This window comes from Netta rufina (genome assembly GCF_964035555.1).
Source record: "Netta rufina genome assembly, chromosome: 18".
Lineage (NCBI taxonomy): Eukaryota > Metazoa > Chordata > Aves > Anseriformes > Anatidae > Netta > Netta rufina.
In genome coordinates, this window is record NC_140142.1 from 8985288 (window position 1) to 9004213 (window position 18926).

Consider the following 18926-nt stretch of genomic DNA (forward strand, 5'->3'; position numbering starts at 1 on the left):
AGCGATGTTGTTTTGTGCCTCTGTGAGAGCATATTTAAGACAGGGAAAAAAATGCTGCACCACACAGCAGCCGGGAGAGTCAAGGGAGTGAGGAATGGCCTTGCAGGTGCCAAGGTCAGTGAAGAAGGAGGGAGAGAGGTGCTCCAGGCACCGGAGCAGAAGTCCCCTGTGGCCTGTGGTGAGGACCATGGTGAAGCAGGATGTCCCCCTGCAGCCCATGGAGTACCACGGTGGAGCAGGGTTCCACGCTGCAGCCCGTGGAGGAGACCACGGTGGAGCAGGTGGCCCTGCACCGACGGAGGCTGCTGCCTGTGGAAGACCCCTGCCGGAGCAGATTCCAGGCCGGACCTGTAGCCCGTGGAGAGGAGACCACGCAGGAGCAGGTGACCTGGCAGGAGCTGCTGCCCGTGGGGGAGCCAGGTTGGAGCAGTTTTCTCCTGAGGGATGGACCCCGTGGTACGGACCCATATCTGGAGCAGTTCTTGAAGAGCTGCTGCCTGTGGGAAGCCCACACTGGATCAGTTCATCAAGGACTGCATCCCGTGGGTGGGACCCCACAGCACAGGGGACGAGAGTGACCGAGAAGGAGCGGCAGAGAAGAAGTGCTGTAGACTGACCATAACCCCCATTTGCCCGTTCCCCTGCGCCGCTCGGGGGGAGGAGGTGGAAGAGGGTGGATGGAGGGGAAGGTGCTTTTGGTTTCTTTCCTTTGTTTCTCACTTCTCTAGCTCGTTAGTAATGAGCAATAAATCTTACTATCTCCTTATGCTGAGTCTGTTTTGCCTGTTACAATAATTATTGTGTGATTTTCTCGTCCTAATCTCAACTCTTGAGCCCTTTTCACATATTTTCTCCCCATTCCTCTTTGAGGAGGGGGAGTGAGAGAGCGGCTGTGGTGGAGCTCAGCTGCCCACTCGAGCGGAACCACGACACCAATGAGCTGGCATATGATGATGGTGCACTCCGTACAAACTTCCGCCACATGGGTCGTGTACACCTGACTTCATCTGGATCTTTGGATGTTTGTCTGAGGTCTGGGTCCTCATAAATCACCTCCCGTACGGCTCATTCTCTCAGGTACTGGATTCCCTTCTCCATAGTGGTCCACTTGCCTGGTAGACATAAAAGTTCTTCCTTGAAGGGATACCTTTCCCTCACAGCTGAGAGGAGATGCCTCCAGAGGTTGTGAGATTGTGCTCCATCTGCAATTGCTTTGTCAATGCCTGCGTCTCTAGCAAGGGATCCCAGCCGCCTGGCTTCCCTGCCGTCTAATTCTACACAATTGGCTCCAGTGTCCCAGCACTGGAGTAGCCAGGTGACAAGCTGCTCACCTATGCAACAACCAAAATCTTTTTGTACATCTCATAGCTCACGCTGGTATAGCTTTTTGGTAGTTACTGTTGATTTTTCAGCATCCTCATGTTCCTCCTCCTGAATCCCTGATGGCCCAGCATCATCGTCTCTATACCTAGATTTGGCAGAAGACTCTCTGCGTTCTAAACGACCTGAATCCCTATACCATTTTTTCACCTCCTCTACAGGGGCAACTTGCACTGCTACAGCTCGTTTCTCTGACCCAGCCACAGGAGCTGGAGCAGCTGCAGGAACTGGAACTGGAGTGGCTGCAGGAACTGGAGCGTTTGCAGGAACTGGAGCTAGAGTGGCTGCAGAGTCCATCGCAGGGGTCGCAGTGGCCATTGGATCTCTCACAGGACTTGGAGTGGCCATAGGGTCTGTCACTGAGTTGATAGTAATATCATTTGCAGCTCGATAGGCATGAGTCAGGCCCCAGCATGTTACAATGATTTGTGTCACTTTGGAACTGCCATAGTCATGACACCTTTTTTTTCAAGCATTCTACCAGTTTTTGAGGATTTTGCAGTTGTTCAGGGGTGAATTTTCAAAACACTGGAGGTGTCCACTGCTCTAAATGCCTGTCCATATCCTCCCATACTCCCTGCCACTCACAACTATACTGCCTCCGGGCAGATCTCTGGATGAGATTCCTAAGTAGTTGTTTAAATTTAAGCAAAACCTGAAGCACATTCAGGAGGCATAACAACAAGACCATGCTGGTCTAAGTATCCCAAGGATATTCAATATCTTGGAGAGCTATTGTAACAAGCTCGGAGGATAAGAGGGTGGTGAAGGAGAAAGGGAGAGTGATCAAGGAGGAAAAGGGGGTGGTGAAGGAGAAAGGGAGAGTGAACGAGTGAGAAAAAATATCTTCCCCTTTCCCCTCCACAGATTGACTCCCTGCTGAAAAAAGGCAATAGGTATGATTGCTAATAGTTTCTGAGATATGATTTCCAAAGTATAGAGTCGACGACTTTGCTGAGTACAAATACCAAGTTAGAGTTATGACCAGATATTTCATCGTCTCATAAGCCACTGTTACAACGCACAGTACCATAATGATCTTAAACCAGGGCCCGGAGAGGATAAACAACATGACAGAGAGCAAATACGGAAAATAATGTACTATAATACTCAATTTGGAAAGCAGGTGCAGCAGAGTTGAGATTAAAGCAATCAGCATTATGACAAATGACTATTAAGCAGGTCTAATACTTATACCAATTTTAGTTTAACACACTCTGGTCAGATCTGTCATTATCTAAACCCTTCTTGCCCCACATTGGGCGCCAAAAGGACTGTTGTGGTTTAACCCGGCCAGCAGCTAAACACCACGCAGCTGTTCACTCACCCTCCCCTCTCCCTCTCCGGGATGGGGGAGAGACACAGGAAAGTGAAGCCCATGAGTTGAGATAAAGACAGTTTATTAAGACAGGAAAATAATAATAACAATAATAATAATAACTATAATAACAATAACAATAATAGTAACAATAATGATGATAATAGTACTACTACTAATAATGTGTACAAACAAGTGATGCATAATGCAATTGCTCACCACCTGCTGACCGATGCCCAGCCTAACCCCGAGCAGTCTGGCCACCCTCCCCCGGCTAGCCACCCCTATATAGTGTTTAGCATGATGTCAGATGGTATGGAATACCCCTTTGGCTAGTTTGGGTCAGCTGTCCTGGGTCTGTCCCCTCCCAACTCTTGCTGCACCCCCAGCCTGCCCGTTGGCAGGACAGAGCAAGAAGCTGAGACGTCCTTGGCTTGGTGTAAGCACTGCTCTGCAACAATTAAAACATCAGGGTGTTATCAGCACTCTTCTCATCCTAAGCCAAAACATAGCATTCTACCAGCTACTAGGAAGAAAATTGACTCTGTCCTAACTGAAACCAGGACAAGGTCCCCAGGTTCTTCTTCCTCCCCCCCCCCCCCCCCCCCCCTTCTTTTTCCTCACTCTTACTCCTTTTTTCCCTATCTCTAAATTATGCTCCTATCACCAACACTCTTTCATACCCTACTGTTATCTGTTACCATCACCCCCCCACCCTGCCATCCCCTCACCACCTGAGAAGTGACATTTAGCATGATTTGGGTACAGAGTTGACTACTATAGTCACATATGTTTATCATGTACTTCATTGAGCTCATTATCATATTCAGAGATCTTAACATCAATATTCATTTTACAAATAATCATGCAAAAGCTTTCACTCTAGACATTATAGCTGCCAATATTTTGTTCTGTCACCAAACAGGGTTGTCCTGCCACTAGAACACTCCCTCCTTCAGCTGTCTCTCACACCAAGATTGTGGATCACCATCTTTAAGTTTATACAAGAGAAAGCAGGAACAAGCTGTTCAACTCCCCTTTTGTCCTGTGTTGGTGCCTATCAGTGACACAAACAAGTCTAACTACTCTCCACACGTGGAATATCCTGAGTTGGAAGGGATTCACAAGAATCACAGAATCCACGGATCACATGGATCATAGAGTTCACACCATTTCCAGAGTCTTTTGAGGTGATTCACTAGATCCACTGATTTCAATAGAGGAATGGCAAATAATTCACCAGGCTCCTTTCTCTATGGCTGCCGTGTTACCTAGTGTAGCAGAGCTCTTCTTTGCCTGTAGAAGGGAATGAATAATGTCATATCTTTGTGTAAAACACTATGACAACTGAAGCAAAGAAATAACAAATAAAAACAAAATAAAAATAATAAAAACAAAATAAATAAAAATAAAATTAAAAGTAGAAAATCAGGGCTTGTAACAAGTTACGTTATGAGTGATATGTAGATGAAAACAGGAAGATTAATGCCTCTGAGAAAGATTCTGTCATCATTTTCCTAACTGCATCCTTGAGTTCCTGGTTTCTCATGCTATAGATGAGGGGGTTCACTGCAGGAGGCACCACTGCATACAGAACTGCCAGCATAAGATTCAAGGAGGAGGAGGACATGGAGGAGGGCTTCAGGTAGGCAAATGTGCCAGTGCTGATGAAGAGGGAGACCACGGCCAGGTGAGGGAGGCACGTGGAAAAGGCTTTGTGCCGTCCCTGCTGTGAGGGGATCCTCAGCACAGTCTTGAAGATATGCACATACGACAGCACAATGAAAACAAAACACAAAAAGAGTAAACATAAAGTAACCACAACAAGACCAAGTTCTCTGAGGTAGGCATGTGAGCAGGAGAGCTTGAGGATCTGAGGAATTTCACAGAAGAATTGGTCCAGGGCATTGCCTTGGCAGAGGGGAAGGGAAAAGGTATTGGCAGTGTGCAGCACAGCATAGAGAAAGCCATTGCCCCAGGCAGCTGCTGCCATGTTGACACAAGTTTTGCTGGCCATTATTCTCCCATAGTGTAGGGGTTTGCAGATGGCAATGTAGCGGTCATAGGCCATGATGATTAGAAGATAAAACTCTGCTGTGACAAATGCAACAAACATAAAGACCTGGGTAACACAGCCAAAGAAGGAAATGGCCCTGGTGTCCCACAGGGAATTAGCCATTGCTTTGGGGACAGTGGTGGAGATGGAGCCCAGGTCAAGGAGGGCAAGGTTGAGGAGGAAGAAGTACATGGGGGTGTGGAGGTGGTGGTCGCAGGCTACTGTGGTGAGGATGAGGCCATTTCCCAGGAGGGCAGCCAGGTAGATGCCCAGGAAGAGCGCGAAGTGCAGGAGCTGCAGCTCACGTGTGTCTGCAAATGGCAGGAGGAGAAACTCATTGGGGAAGCTCCTGTTGGACATTTGCAGTCTCAGGGCATGGCTGGCTGTCCATGGTGGAAAAGACAGACACAATTTAGGTAGACTTCTGTGACCAAAACCTCTAACATATTTCACAGAACCCTCCACAGCAACACACACTGCTTCTTCCCTGTGAGCCATGTTTTTTTCTGTCTAAGGGTGTCAGGGATCAGGCAGATCCTCCGTGAGATCAGAAGTCAGTACTACTTTACAGCATCTGGTAAAGAGCACCAGGTATGGAACTCAGGTGCACACTGGCCAGAGGTATTTCCCTATTTGCAGATCCTGAGCAGGATATCCAACAATCTTTCAAGAAACAGTGACAGTGGTTTTGGTGCTCTCTAGGTGAAAGGGTGTGGAACAAAATTGTGAGTTTCCTCAAAGACCGACAGACCTTTCAGTGTAATGTTCTCTGATCTTCAGTCATTCATTCAAACCTGACAACTCTATTACCATCCCCCTAGCTGCACTTCAAAACAGAAAAATGAAAGCAGAAACTTCACAGAGTGCCTTCCCTTCAGATACAGCAGACATTGGTCTTCCCTGTGAAGAATCTCCCCCAGACATGCAATGGGGGTGCTGTGGAAATGTGAGCAGCCTGATCTAGGGAGCAGCCTCTGGGCAGCAGCAGAACCCTGCCCTGCCCTGTCACAGCTCCTTCCTTCCCTTCTACCCTCAGCTTCTCCCCACAGCACCCTGGGCAGCTCCCCAGGCAGGCTGAGTGCTGAGCCTGGCAGGCAGCAGAGGCCCTGCCATGGCACACAGCCCCTGGGGCACAGCAGGGACCCTACTCTGCACCACAGCCCTGGACACCCCTGCCTGCACAACGGCTGCACAGCCGACAGCCAGCCCCTCTAGAAGGAACCCTCATGTCCTGTCCCTCTGTTATTTATGGCAGAGAATCCCTGCTCTGGACCTTGTCATTCTTCTCTACCATAGAGAGAGCAGAGTGCTCCTGAAAGCTCCCGTAGACTGTGGGATTTGCCAGCAAATCTGGAGATGGCATCAGGAACAACAGCTGTGCTGCCCTGCAGCCAGAGACTTACCCTGTTCAGGGCTCTGAAGATTTCTCCTACTGTGAGCTCTCAGCATCCCCCCTCCACACTGCCTTTAATATCTCCCTCCCTTCTCTCAGCCATCCTTGTCCCCTGCAGGCAGTGCCCCCAGCCCTGCTGCACTGTGTAGAGGATCTGCTCCTGGGCAGAGCTGTCTCTCTGCAGTGCTGCCCGCTTTCCAGGAGCTCCCCTTGGGCCCAGGAACCCGGCCCAGATCATCAGCACAGGGAGCTCTTGACACGAGGGAACTCCAGGGGAACTGATTTTGAATCAGGCTGAAGCAATCCCTGATGTTCCTTCTCTCAGCTCGGGAGAGACACTTACTTCCAGCAGTGTCATTTCTCCTACTGGGAGAAGATTCATCAAAGAATTGCCTTGTCCTCTTCCACTTTTAGGCAGGAGAGACCAATTGAAACTCTCTGATATTCAGCAAGGACAGATCCCAAGTTGTGCCTCTGAAGTGGACAACTGCCGTACCATGACACAGGTTAGGGACAGTAGAGCTTTATAAAATAGAATATAAATGGATAGCAACAAATTCAATCAAATGGAACAGAATAGTTCAGTTGGAAGGGACCTTCAAAAGTCATCCAGTTCAGCTGCCAGACATCCTGAGGGCTAACCAAAAGTTAGAGACAATGTCTGAGGGCAATGTCCAAATGCCTGTTGAACACTGACAGGCCTGGGGCATCAACCATGTCTCTGGGAAGCCTCCTCCAGTAGCTGACCACCCTCACAGTACAGAAATCTTTCCCAATGTCCAGTCTGATGCTCCCCTATGTGCCATTCCCACACATCCTGTCAGTTACCAGGGAGAAAAAAGATCATCACCTCACCCTCCACTTCTCTTCTCAGGAAGTAGTCAGGACCAATGAGGTTGCCCTTCAGCCTTCTTTTCTCCAGACTAGACAACCCAAGTGTCCTCAGGCTCTCCTCACAGGACATGCCTTCCAGCCCACTGACCTGCTTTGTTGTCCTCCTCTGGATGCTTTCAACTCCACGTCTTTCTTCCATTGTGCAGACCAGAAATGCATACATGATTTAAGGGGAGGCTGCACCAATGCTCAATATAGCTGAAAACTCACCTCTTTTGACCATCTGTCTGTGCTGTGCTTAATGCATCCCAAGATGGTTTTTGCCCTCTTGGCTGCCAGGGCACCCTGCTGGCTGATGTTGAGCCTGCTGTCAACGAGCACCCCCAGAGCCCTTTCTGCTGAGCTTCTCTCTAGCCACTTGTCTCCCAGTCTGTGCTGGACCTGTGTCCAGCATTAGTTCATCTGAGGTGCAGCATCTGACATTGGCTAGGTGATCCTGCTTGGCAGAGGGATTGGACTGGATTATCTTTAGTGGTCCCTTCGAACCTGAACCATTCTGTGATTCATGTCATTGCTGATCACCTAATGCTCCAATCTATCTAGACCTCTCTGCAAGGCCTCTCATCCTTCCAGGAAGTCAGTAGCATGTCTCAATTCAGTGCATCTGCAAACTTGCTGAAGATTCATTTAATTTCCTGTGCTCAAATCATGGCTAAAAATATTGCAGAAAACTCTGCAGAAAACTCCCAGGTGAGCCTTAGCTTACATTGAACAAAACAGGAGCCACCAGCAAAGCAGTCCAATGATATTGCGGGCCGTATGAGCAGTGGAAGTGACGATCTCCCTCTGCAGAGGACGCTTTCTGCCTGAGGCAGTTGCAGCTCACAGATGTGGTGGCACAAGCAGTGATCCACTTCGAGAAGCACCGGGCCTCTGTGTAGGATCTGGGGTCTGGTTTTTGAAAAGCTATGGTGTTATGCTATTGGATATCCCATAAAATTTGTCTGTGTCATAAACAGGGATGATAGGATGAAACTGCTAGCCATTGCTTCTGAGCAAAGAAGTAAAGGCAGGATCCATACAACCTCACAAGACTTTATTGCTCCCAGATCCATTTAGATATGAAATGTAGGTGTGAAATATGCCAGTACAAACATGCTATTGGAACAGTTTCTCCATTCAAAGTATTGGGAGGAAATGCATTTTTGCATAGAGGGAAAGTGTCATCATCTGCTACTACATCTCCACAGCCTATGAAAGAAGTCATGAGAATGATTTTGTAGACAACCTTCAAAACTGTGAAGATGAAGACTTCTTACACATCAATCACAACAATGTCTTTTCTTATTCCATGTTATTCCATATGGTTCCACTTTTGCCTAACATCTTCATGTAGGGGTTGATTCAGTTATCTAAACAGAAAGGGCTACTGCTTCCCAGATGTGCTGTTACTGAACAGCCAACTTTTTGGCCTACATTTGGCATACTTGATTCAGTTGCCCACCCAGAGAGAGACTCTGCCCTCTTGGGGCAGCTGAAGCCCTCCAATAAGACTGGGGAATATGACCTTGCACTTACAGGAACCTTTCTGAAGGACGAAGGTAGTGAAGAAGTGGGGTAGTCCAAGGCATCTCAGATGAGACATCTGATTTCTCTCCTTTGACTAGAAAGAGAAGTCTGGGCAACTGAGTGAAAGTTGTGGCATGTTAGAAAAGATCACGCTCATCCCTTCTGGCATCAGGGGGAATTTTGCGGGTCTTGGGATCTGCTTTGGAATAAGAAAGATAAACAAATATAATTTCCATAGGTTGAAAGCTTTGAAGTGGACATCAGTAGAGGCAGAATTACCCTCATGCTCTGCAGAGGAATGTCATGTCTTTTATATTGAATTATGCCTACCTTTGTTTTAGGTTGTTGGTGTGTGTGTTTTGGCTGGAATAGAGTTAATTTACTTCACAGATGTTCTTATGATGCTATTATTTAGATTTGTGATGGAAAGAGCAGTGATAACACACCAACATTTTGGTTATTACTGAACGGTGCTTACACTTATTCAAGGGGTTTTCTGCTTGTTGAGTTTCCCTGTGGTGTGTCTGGACCTGGCAGGCAGATAAGCACCACAAGAGTTCATTCACCTCCCCACCTCCTGTGAGGAGGATGGGGGAGAGAACTGCAAATACATATATATATGTCTTAGGCCTAGTGAGTTGAGATAAGGAAAATATATTAAGAAAAGAAGTGGGGAAGAAAATAAATGACGCAGATGGTGTAGACAGGAGGATTTCAGTTGCTGTGAAAATGATTTCAGTTGCTGTGAAAACGTTTCCTTCCACTTGCATATCAACCAATGCTTGGAAGAGATGGGATGCAAATGCCTGGCAATTTGTGGGGGTTACCATGAATTAAATTCAAAACAATGATTACCATAAAGACATCATACTTTGAACTAGGAGAAAAGATAAAACTGTAAGTAGGTGCCTCTCTCTAGCTGACAGAAGGACCATCAGTGATTGCATCAGTAAGTTTCAGAGTCAATTCCCCTGGAGGCCCAAGGGAAGAGGAGCGGCTGAGGGAGCTGGGCTTGTTCAGCCTGGAGAAGAGGAGGCTTAGGGGTGACCTTATCACTCTTTATAGGTACCTCAAGGGAGGCTGTAGCGAGGTGGGGGTTGGCCTGTTCTCCCACGTGCCTGGTGACAGGACGAGGGGGAATGGGCTTAAGTTGAGCCAGGGGAGTTTTAGGTTAGATGTTAGGAAGAACTTCTTCACTGAAAGGGTTGTGAGGCATTGGAACAGGCTGCCCAGGGAAGTGGTGGAGTCACCATCCCTGGAAGTCTTCAAAAGACGTTTAGATGTAGAGCTTAGGGAAATGGTTTAGTGGGGACTGTTAGCGTTAGGTCAGAGGTTGGACTCGATGACCTTGAGGTCTCTTCCAACCTAGAAAATTCTGTGATTCTGTGATCTCCCTGTGCTGATGAGCTGGGTTGGGCTCCTGGGCCCAATGGGAGCTCCTGGCAAGCGGGAAGCACTGCAGAGAGACAGCTCTGCCCAGGAGCAGATCCTCTGCACAGCACAGCAGCAGGGCTGGGGGCACTGCCTGCAGAGGACAAGGGCGGCTGAGAGAAGGGAGGGAGATGTTAAAGGCAGTGTGGAGGGGGGACACTGAGAGCTCATAGTGGGAGAAATCTTCAGAGCCCTGAACAGGGTAAGTCTGTGGCTGCAGGGTAGTGCAGCTGTTGTTCCTGGTACCATCTCCAGAATTGCTGGCAAATCCCACAGCCTATGGGATCTTTCAGGAAGACTCTCAGTGTTTCTTTGGATAAGAGGAGAATGACAAACTCCAGAGCAGGGATTACCTGCCAAAGCTGTCAGAGGGAAAGGATGTGAGGGTTCCTTCTCACAGGGCTGGCTGCAGGCTGTGCAGCCAGGGTGCAGGCAGGGGTGTCCAGGGCTGTGGTGCAGAGCAGGGTCCCTGCTGTGCCCCAGGGGCTGTGTGCCATGGCAGGGCCTCTGCTGCCTGCCATGCTCAGCACTCAGCCTGCCCAGGGAGCTGCCCAGGGTGCTGCGGGGAGAAGCTGTGGGAGGAGGGATCCCCCCATCAGGGTAAGGTCCTGCTGGCCGTCTTTGGGGGAGATTCTTAAAAGGGAAAGACCAACACCTGCTGTACCTGAAGGGAAGGCAGTCTCTGAGGTCTCTGCTTTCAACTTCCTGCTTTGGAGGACAGTCAGGGGGATGATAATGGTGTTGTCAGGATTGTAGAAGGGACTGAACCTCACAGAGCATTACAGTGAAATGGATTTTTAAGTCTTTGAGGAACATCACAATTTCACCCCACAACCTTTAGCTGACAGAAAACACCAGTACCACCTTCATTGTTTCTTGTGGGATTGTTGGATGTCCTTCTCAGCACCTGCAAATAGGAAGATTCCTCTGGTCAGTGGGAGCCTGAGATCCATCTCTGCTGCTCTTTACCATATACTGAAAGGCAGTACTGACTCCTGCTGAGCCCAGAGAGGATCTGAATGGTGTCTGTGGCACCCTGAGGCAGAGAAATATAGAGCCCTAGGCAAGAGCAAGTCTTCTCCAGATGAAGATACAGTGAAGATGCAGTCTCAGTGAACATGTTTTCTGTGAAGTATGGTTTAGGTTTTGCTCAGAAGAGTCTCTCTAACATGTCACTGTCTTTTCCTCCATGGACAGTCAACCATGCCCTGAGGCATCAAATGTCCAACAGCAGCTTCCCCACAGAATTCCTCCTGTTGGCATTTGCAGACACACGCCAGCTGCAGCTCCTGCACTTCGGGCTCTTCCTGGGCATCTACCTGGCTGCCCTTCTGGGCAATGGCCTCATCCTCACAGCCATAGCTTATGACAGCCGCCTCCATACTCCCATGTACTTCTTCCTCCTCAACCTTGCACTCCTTGACCTTGCCTGCATCTCTATGACTGTCCCCAAAGCCATGGCCAATTCCCTCTGGGACACCAAGACCATCTCCTCATCGGGATGTGCTGTCCAAGTCTTTATGTTTGCTGTCTTTATTCTAGCAGAGTTTTATCTTCTCACCATCATGGCCTATGACCGCTACATTGCCATCTGCAAACCCCTGCACTATGGGACCATCATAAGTGGCAAAACTTGTGTCAACATGGCAGCAGCTGCCTGGGGTAGTGGGTTTCTCCATGCTGTGCTGCACACTGCCAATACCTTTTCCCTCCCCCTCTGCCAAGGCAATGCCCTGGACCAGTTCTTCTGTGAAATTCCCCAGATCCTCAAGCTCTCCTGCTCAGATGCCTCTCTCCGGAAAACTGGTTTTGTTGTTTTTACTGCTTGTTCACTTTTTGTGTGTTTCCTTTTCATTCTTTACTCCTATGTGCAGATTTTCAGGGCTGTGCTGAGGATTGCCTCAGAGCAGGGCCGACACAAAACCTTTTCCACGTGCCTCCCTCACCTGGCTGTAGTCTCCATGTTCATCAGCACTGGCACATTTACTTACCTGAAGCCTCCCTCTATGTCTTCCCCATCCCTGAATCTTTTGCTGGCAGTTCTGTACTCGGTGGTGCCTCCAGCAGTGAACCCGCTCATCTACAGCATGAGGAACCAGGAGCTCAAGGATGCAGTGTGGAAAGTGATGTCTGAGCATTTTTCACAAGCAATAAAGTGCTTATCTTCTGCATATCACTGATAATGTAACTCATTACAGACCAAGATATTGTTTTCATTTTGTTTTCCTTTTACTTTGATTTACTGATGATAATGCGGTCCAGAAAGAAAAAAGATTATTATTTGTGTTCCATAGACAATGCAGAGCTCTGCAACATCAGGCAATATGAAAGGGGTCCGTTAATTATTAGTTACCCAATCGGTGAAATTTCATAGACTGCATTTCGTGAATCAGTCAAAAAAAAAAAAAAAAAAAAAAAAGGTGAACTTTATGATCCTTGTAGTTCCTTTCCAGATCGGGCCAGTCCATAAGTCTCTGATTCTGAAGAAGGCCATCTATCTGTGTGCACCTTCTATGGCCAAAAACCACTTGTGTGGGAGGCAGCCAGAGGCAGTGCCACCAACCAGCTGGCTCTGCCTTCCCAGCCTGACCAGCACAGCCCTTCAGAGTGCCCCCACAGCCCCAAGCACCACAGCTCCCTTACTCTACAAAGCAGCACTGCCAGCTCGGGGGCTGTGGGCAGCACGGGCAGGGGCTGCAAAAATGGCTGCTCAGGCCAGCCCAGACGTGCTGGGCTGGGGAAAGACTGTGTGGGACATGGGGTGTCCTGGAAGCAGAGCAGGGTGCTGTGTGTGTGCAGTGGTGCTGTCTGAGAAGCCTCAGGGCCAGCAGAGTTTGGGTGTGCTTTGCTGGGGAGCGGAACTGGCCTGGAAGGCTGCAGAATGCCTGGGGGAGATAAAAGGGTTGGAGGCAGGGGGGAAAGGAGGGGAGGTTAATTGCAGCATCAGAGACACGACCACTGACCTCCCCTACTTCATTTGCTGCTGTGGGGCCAGCCCAGCCTGGGCTGTTCTGCTGGGCTGGGTTAGGCTGTGAAGAGGTCAGGGAATTTTGGAGCACTGGGGAGGGTCTGGGCTGTGTTGTCCTCCTAGCAGAGACAGGGAGGACCAGCAGAGCAGGGGTTGGTCTGGACCCTTGGGAAACACCCTGGACACCCTTGGAGATCCTGCCCCAGGACAACGGTCCCAGAGCAGCCCCTCACAACCACCATTGCCAGCACTGAGCTCTCGCCCCAGCTCACACTGGTGGTTTGTTCCTCCAGCTATGGACACCAAAAGACTGCATCAGGAGTCCATGTTTGCCTTGTCCATATGAGAGTACACATGGTGTGGGTGTGGTGAGATGAACCTGAATGAGCCCAAGTGCCACAAGCTGTTACCTAAGGGTGCCATCATGTCCAGTGGGACAGACAGAGTCTCAGGGTCACTTCCCATTGGAGGTATGGCCCTCTGGAAAACCAGCTGAATAAAGCAATGCTAGTCATCATGACATGCAGTCACAAGTGGTGTCCCTCAGGGGCCAGTCTTGGGCCCAGTGTTTTTCAACATCTTTATCAACGACATAGATGACGGAATCGAGTGCACCCTCAGCAAGTTTGCAGATGACACCAAGCTGAGTGGTGCAGTCAATACAATAGACCGAAGGGATGCCATCCAGAGGGACCTGGACAGGCTGGAGAAGTGGGCTCATGGGAGCCTAATGAGGTTCAAGAAGGCCAAGTACAAGGTGTTGTACTTGGGCTGGGACATCCCAGGTATTCATATAGACTGGGAGAAGAAGAAGTTGAGTGCAGTCCTGTGGAGAAGGACATGGGGGTCCTGATGGATGAGAAGATGGACATGAGCCGGCAGTGCGTGCTTGCAGCCCAAAAGGCCAACTATGTCCTGGGCAGCATTAAAAAAAAAGGGAAGTCCAGCAGGGAGAGGGAGGTGATTGTCCTCCTCTACTCTGCTCTTGTGAGACCCCACCTGGAATACTGCGTGCAGGCCTGGGGCCCCCAGCACAAGAAGGTTGTAGAGCTCTTGGAACAGGGAGGGCCACGAAGATGACCAGGGGGCTGGAGCACCTCTCCTATGCAGAAAGGTTGAGGGAACTGGGCTTGTTTAGCTTGGAGAAGAGAAAGCTCCAGGGAGACCTCATTGTGGCCTTGCAGTACTTGAAGGGAGCGTATAAAGAGGAGGGGAACACCTATTTACATGTGTTGGTAGTGATAGGACAAGGGAGAACAGTTTCAAACTAAGATAGGTGAGATTTAGGTTAGAAAGTAAGAGAAAGTTTTTCACTCAGAGGGTGGTGAGGCACTGGAACAGGTTGTGCAGGGAGGCTGTGGATGTCCCATCCCTGGAGGCATTCAAGGCCAGGCTGGATGCAGCTCTGGGCAGCCTGCTCTAGTGGCTGGCAACCCTGCCCAGAGCAGGGGTGCTGAACCTAGATGATCTTTAAGGTCCTTTTCAACACATGGCCATTCTATGATTCTATGATTCTATGATTCTATGATTCTATGATTCTATGACTTTCACACCAACTCCTTCACTGAAGAGTTCTCGACTTTTTCCTAAACTATATATACAGTTCTTGATTCACTTTTCCACAAAGAGGTGGCCATTTCTTTCAGTATGACCTGGACTTTCTAAAGGCAGCTTTGGGAAACGTCTTGATGTGTGGGAGGCCTTCTGAAGCATGAGCTGGTTGGCAGGCAGAGTACCTGAGGGATTGTGCAGGGCATCCCCTGCACACACTGCTCCTGGGTGAAGAGGAAGAGGCCTCCTGAGCACAACAGCTCCTTGTAGCCCTGTGGATGCTGGCTGTGAGGCCACTTGTGTCCCAACCCCTGGCTGGACAACAGCAGGGAGGCAGAGCCTCTGAGGTCATAAAGGCCATCAGAAAGCTGCCCCCAAAAGGGTGAAACATTTCAGGATGCCAGGGGAAATCTGGGAGAATAAAGGTGGGAGATCTGGGGGAGAGAAGATTGGCTTGGCTAATAGAAAGGAAAGATTTTGAAGTGGTAAAAGGGGTTCTGGTAAGGCTGATGCTGCTGCAGTACTCACTGGGAAAATATTCATGTTATGTCCTAGCAATATTTCTAACCAGGAATGTTAAAACCTAGTGCTACCCTAATTACTATGCTTCACCATGGAAGGAATCCACTGCTCTAATAACCTACCTCAAATCCTACCTTTATCTTAATCCCCCAACATGGCAGCTGTTACCATTAATCTTAACCTATTGCTTTTACCAATCCCTAGCCCTTAATCGCTAGCATTAAATTGCCATCCTTAGCACCAACTCTTGTCCCGTAACAAAGCACATAATGAAACCCTAACCAGAGATCTAGCTCATGCCATAAACACTGACTGTCTACTCAAAGCAGAACTCACAAGCATCCCTCTAAAATGCTGCTCAACCCCTAACCTGGAAGGCAAATCTAATCCCTAAACCCTAACCTGAACACCTGATCCTCACATACCTTGTTCTTGCACTCTTATCACAAAATTGAAGTGGTTTCACCCCATGAGGCTAGGAGGGGCTTGAGAGGTCCTGCAGCAATTGCTTGGTCTTGGAGGAGGTGACATGGATCTGGTCAGGCCATAGGGCTCAAGGAGGAGATTGGTGGGGATTCTCTGCTGAGGTCAGCTGTGCCTCAGGATCTCAGGAGGCAGCGGGAGGCCCATGGCTGTGCAGGTGGGTGTCAGGGCACTTCTGCCTGAGGGCCTGATGTGCCACCTTAGGCACATGGCTGGTGTATGCGTGTGGCAATTAAGTTGTCATAAGGAACTAAGGAGCTGCAGACATGCAGTTAGTGTCACTATTTATTTCAAAGTCGTTTCTAACCTGGTACCTAATAGAGCTTGCACATAGTAGTCTGCTGTCCGTCAGAGAAGCTGAAAGGCTATCAGGAGATTTATGGCCTTGGAGGATGACAACGACCCTACTTTTCTTGCATTAGGTGCTGGGCGTCAAGGAGGGTGCCAGTTTTGGATGTTCCTACAGGGTGTCACTTCTGCCTTAGAAACTCCCAATCCGGTTGGAAGCAATTGACTTTGGTGGGGACTGTGAGCTCACTTCTGCCTCTGGAGCTGAGAGGCCAGCAGCAGGAGTATGGCTGGGTGAGGCACTGGGAGGTCCCATCTTTCTGGAGTAGCTGCCAGGTCAACCCTTGCCTCCTGGCTGCCAGATGGGCTTTTAGGCTCACATTTCCCAGCATCTCTCACAGGCCAGCAGAAGGCACCTGGCTGGCATGGTGTTTGTGTGATGCCCTCTGTCCAAGTACCTGAAAGGCCCATGCAGAACTGGCCTTGGTTTTGGGTTTTTAAGTGTCTTGTGCCTGAGTATATGACTGAAGAGAGACACGCATGTGGCTTGGTTGTGTCTTTCTGAGGAACTGAAAGGCCAGCAGGAAGGCCACATGGCCTGGAAGATCATGGTGAGGTTCCTTGTGTATGGTCAGCCGACAAGCCACAGAAAAGCCAGTGGGTGAGGATTCCTGTGTAAAGAATGGTTTTTGAAATTTTGGAACTTTCCTTGGTCATGGGAAACAGCATGTGAGAGAAAACCTGCCTCAAAGAAAAGCTTGGGTGCTGGAGATAAGGCTTGAGAGAGAAGATAAGATAGTGGAAGGGATGTGGAAAATTGTCAGAGGTGACCTGGAGGGAATCTGTTATCCCTTCATGACATGGTGTTTCAGGGCACAGCTGGAGAGGGTACAGACATCAATGAAAGCATGGAAATGTCAAGGGGTGAGCAAGGTGGGAAAGCAAGATGGATGTTTGTAACATGTAGTGAAACAGGGGCAGGTAGTGAAACAGCATAGGACAGCCAGAGGTGGAGAGGGACAAGGGCACCAGCAAGGCAAAACAGACAAGAAAACCAAGGTCTTGTCCCCTTGTCTATGACAGGTCTCTCTGCCACCAAGGCCTAGGAGGAGACATGTTGTCTTCTTACCACTGGGCCTTTATCCCCACTTTGCATGTCCAAAGGGAGGCCAGTAAGTGTCACACCTCTGTCTTTCACTTGGCACTGCATACCACTCATCCCACTCCCTGAGGAAGAGCCCAGAGCCCTATGTGAGGGACAGGATCTCTCTGCCCAGGCCTGGCAGCAGGCCTTGGCCTTCCTGCTTGATGAAACAAACCTAGCGTTTTCTCAGCCTCAGAGCCACCTGCACAGGGCCTTGGCCTACCTGTATCATGGCCTCCAATTACCTGCTCTAAAGAGTCCATGGGTCTTTGTCAGAAATGGCCCTCATTTGGACCACTCAGTGCTTTGAAGATCTTTGGGGTTTGGCTTCTGACTGGTTTTCTGAGAGAGTTCATCAGTGTCCTCTCAGGAGCTGAAGTTGATAACCTTGTCAGCAACTACAACTTGGGACTTACTAATACACAGAAAGCCCTAATAGTCTCTTAAGGAGGTCTGGACAGGCAGGAGAAGTTTGACCCTGCAGAGACAACCTTGCTCCTTACCTCCCAATCTTGCATCATTTCTCTCATTTATCCCCTAGGACTTGCATCACTTCTGACATCAGACTTCTGCAAACTTGTCCTGACATTACAGGCCCTGATTAAAACAAACAAACAAACAAACAAACAAAAAAACTTTGTCTTTTCTGGGCTGCAAGCTCCCTTGAAATACTGAAAGGAATCAATAAGTTTTGTCTGAAGCCTTTTCTTCTCTAGGTAGAACAACGGCAACATGCACCATCTTTCATTGGAGGAGAGCTATTTTTTCCCTCTGATCATTGCCCTCCACAGTAGCCCCTCTAAAAGCTCTATGTCTTTCTTGCACTGGGGGACCCAGAATTGGATGCAGTACTGCAGGTGGGGTCTCTCAAGAGCAGAGCTGAGGGGGGATCACCTGCCTCAATCTGCTGTTGCTTCTTTTCATGCAGCCCAAAGTATGGTTGGCTTTCTGGGCTGCAAGCGCACCCTTCCAGATCATATCCAAGTCGTCAAACACCACTACTCCCAAGCCCTTCCTAACACAGGTGCTCTCAATCCATTCATCCCCCAATCTATAATGGCAGTTGGACTTTCCCTGACCCAGGTGCAGCGCCTTATACTCTTCCTTGTTGAACTTCAGGAGGTTGACACAGGCCCACCTCTCCAGTCTCTCCAGGTTCTTCTGAATGACATCCCCTCCCACTGGCATGCCAACTGCACCGTTCAGCTTGGTGTCCTCAGCAAACTAGCTTAGGGTGTGCTTACACTTACACTCCACTTTGTTAAAGAAGATATTAATAGTATAGGTCTCAACACAGACACTCCTTACAGATTTCCACTTGGACCATAAGCTGTTGACTGCAGCTCGTTGGATGTTTCCATCTTATATCCAACTAACAGTCAATCCATCAAAACCGTGTTCCTCAGGGTAGTGGTAGGAATATTGCAGGAAACAATATCAAAGGCTTTACAGAAGTCCAGGTAGATGACATTAGAAGCTCTTTCCTTGTGTTTTGAGGAATATCAAAGAATAGAACATGACAAATTAAATCCTTTACATGTATAAAACAAACAAAAAAAAATGTAGTTATAAAAATTATAAGGAAGTTTGTAGTTATATATATTGCATGCTATCATGTCAAGGCCTCTAAAGAATATGTACAACAAATTATTCTATATTTCTAGTATATTGAAGAGTGTCATATACCCTTGGTGTAACATATCAAACAATATTCTAACATTCAAGAAATAAATTGGCACCATGAATGAGTACCTTAATCAAAGCAAATAACTGAAATGAAATCTCCAGGGGTGATTAAATAAAGCTTTCAATCCTTTTTATAACCCAAGTTTCTGAGGCTTCCTTACAAAGATCCTGCTTTGCTCAGTGCCAGCTGGCAGAATCCTTGCTCAACACATAGGGGAGAATTGAAACACAGAGCTGCTTTGACTGATGGGGATATTTCTCTGGAAGTATCTGAAGAGTCAAATTTTTTCTGAGGCATCTAGC

General features: G+C 48.6%; 2 protein-coding genes across 2 annotated transcripts; one reads left to right on the forward strand and one right to left on the reverse strand.

The window, feature by feature from the left end:
• Positions 1-4148: 4148 nt before the first annotated feature.
• LOC311216395 (olfactory receptor 14A16-like) lies at positions 4149-5114 on the reverse strand (the record flags this gene model as incomplete). The annotated part of the gene is made up of 1 exon (XM_084297937.1): positions 4149-5114. One exon carries the CDS (start codon positions 5112-5114, stop codon positions 4149-4151), a length of 966 nt encoding a protein of 321 aa, XP_084154063.1.
• Positions 5115-11201: 6087 nt separating this feature from the next.
• Positions 11202-12161, forward strand: LOC311216396 (olfactory receptor 14C36-like; the record flags this gene model as incomplete). The annotated part of the gene is made up of 1 exon (XM_084297938.1): positions 11202-12161. The coding sequence occupies one exon, from the start codon at positions 11202-11204 to the stop codon at positions 12159-12161; it is 960 nt and encodes a 319-aa protein (XP_084154064.1).
• Positions 12162-18926: the final 6765 nt, after the last annotated feature.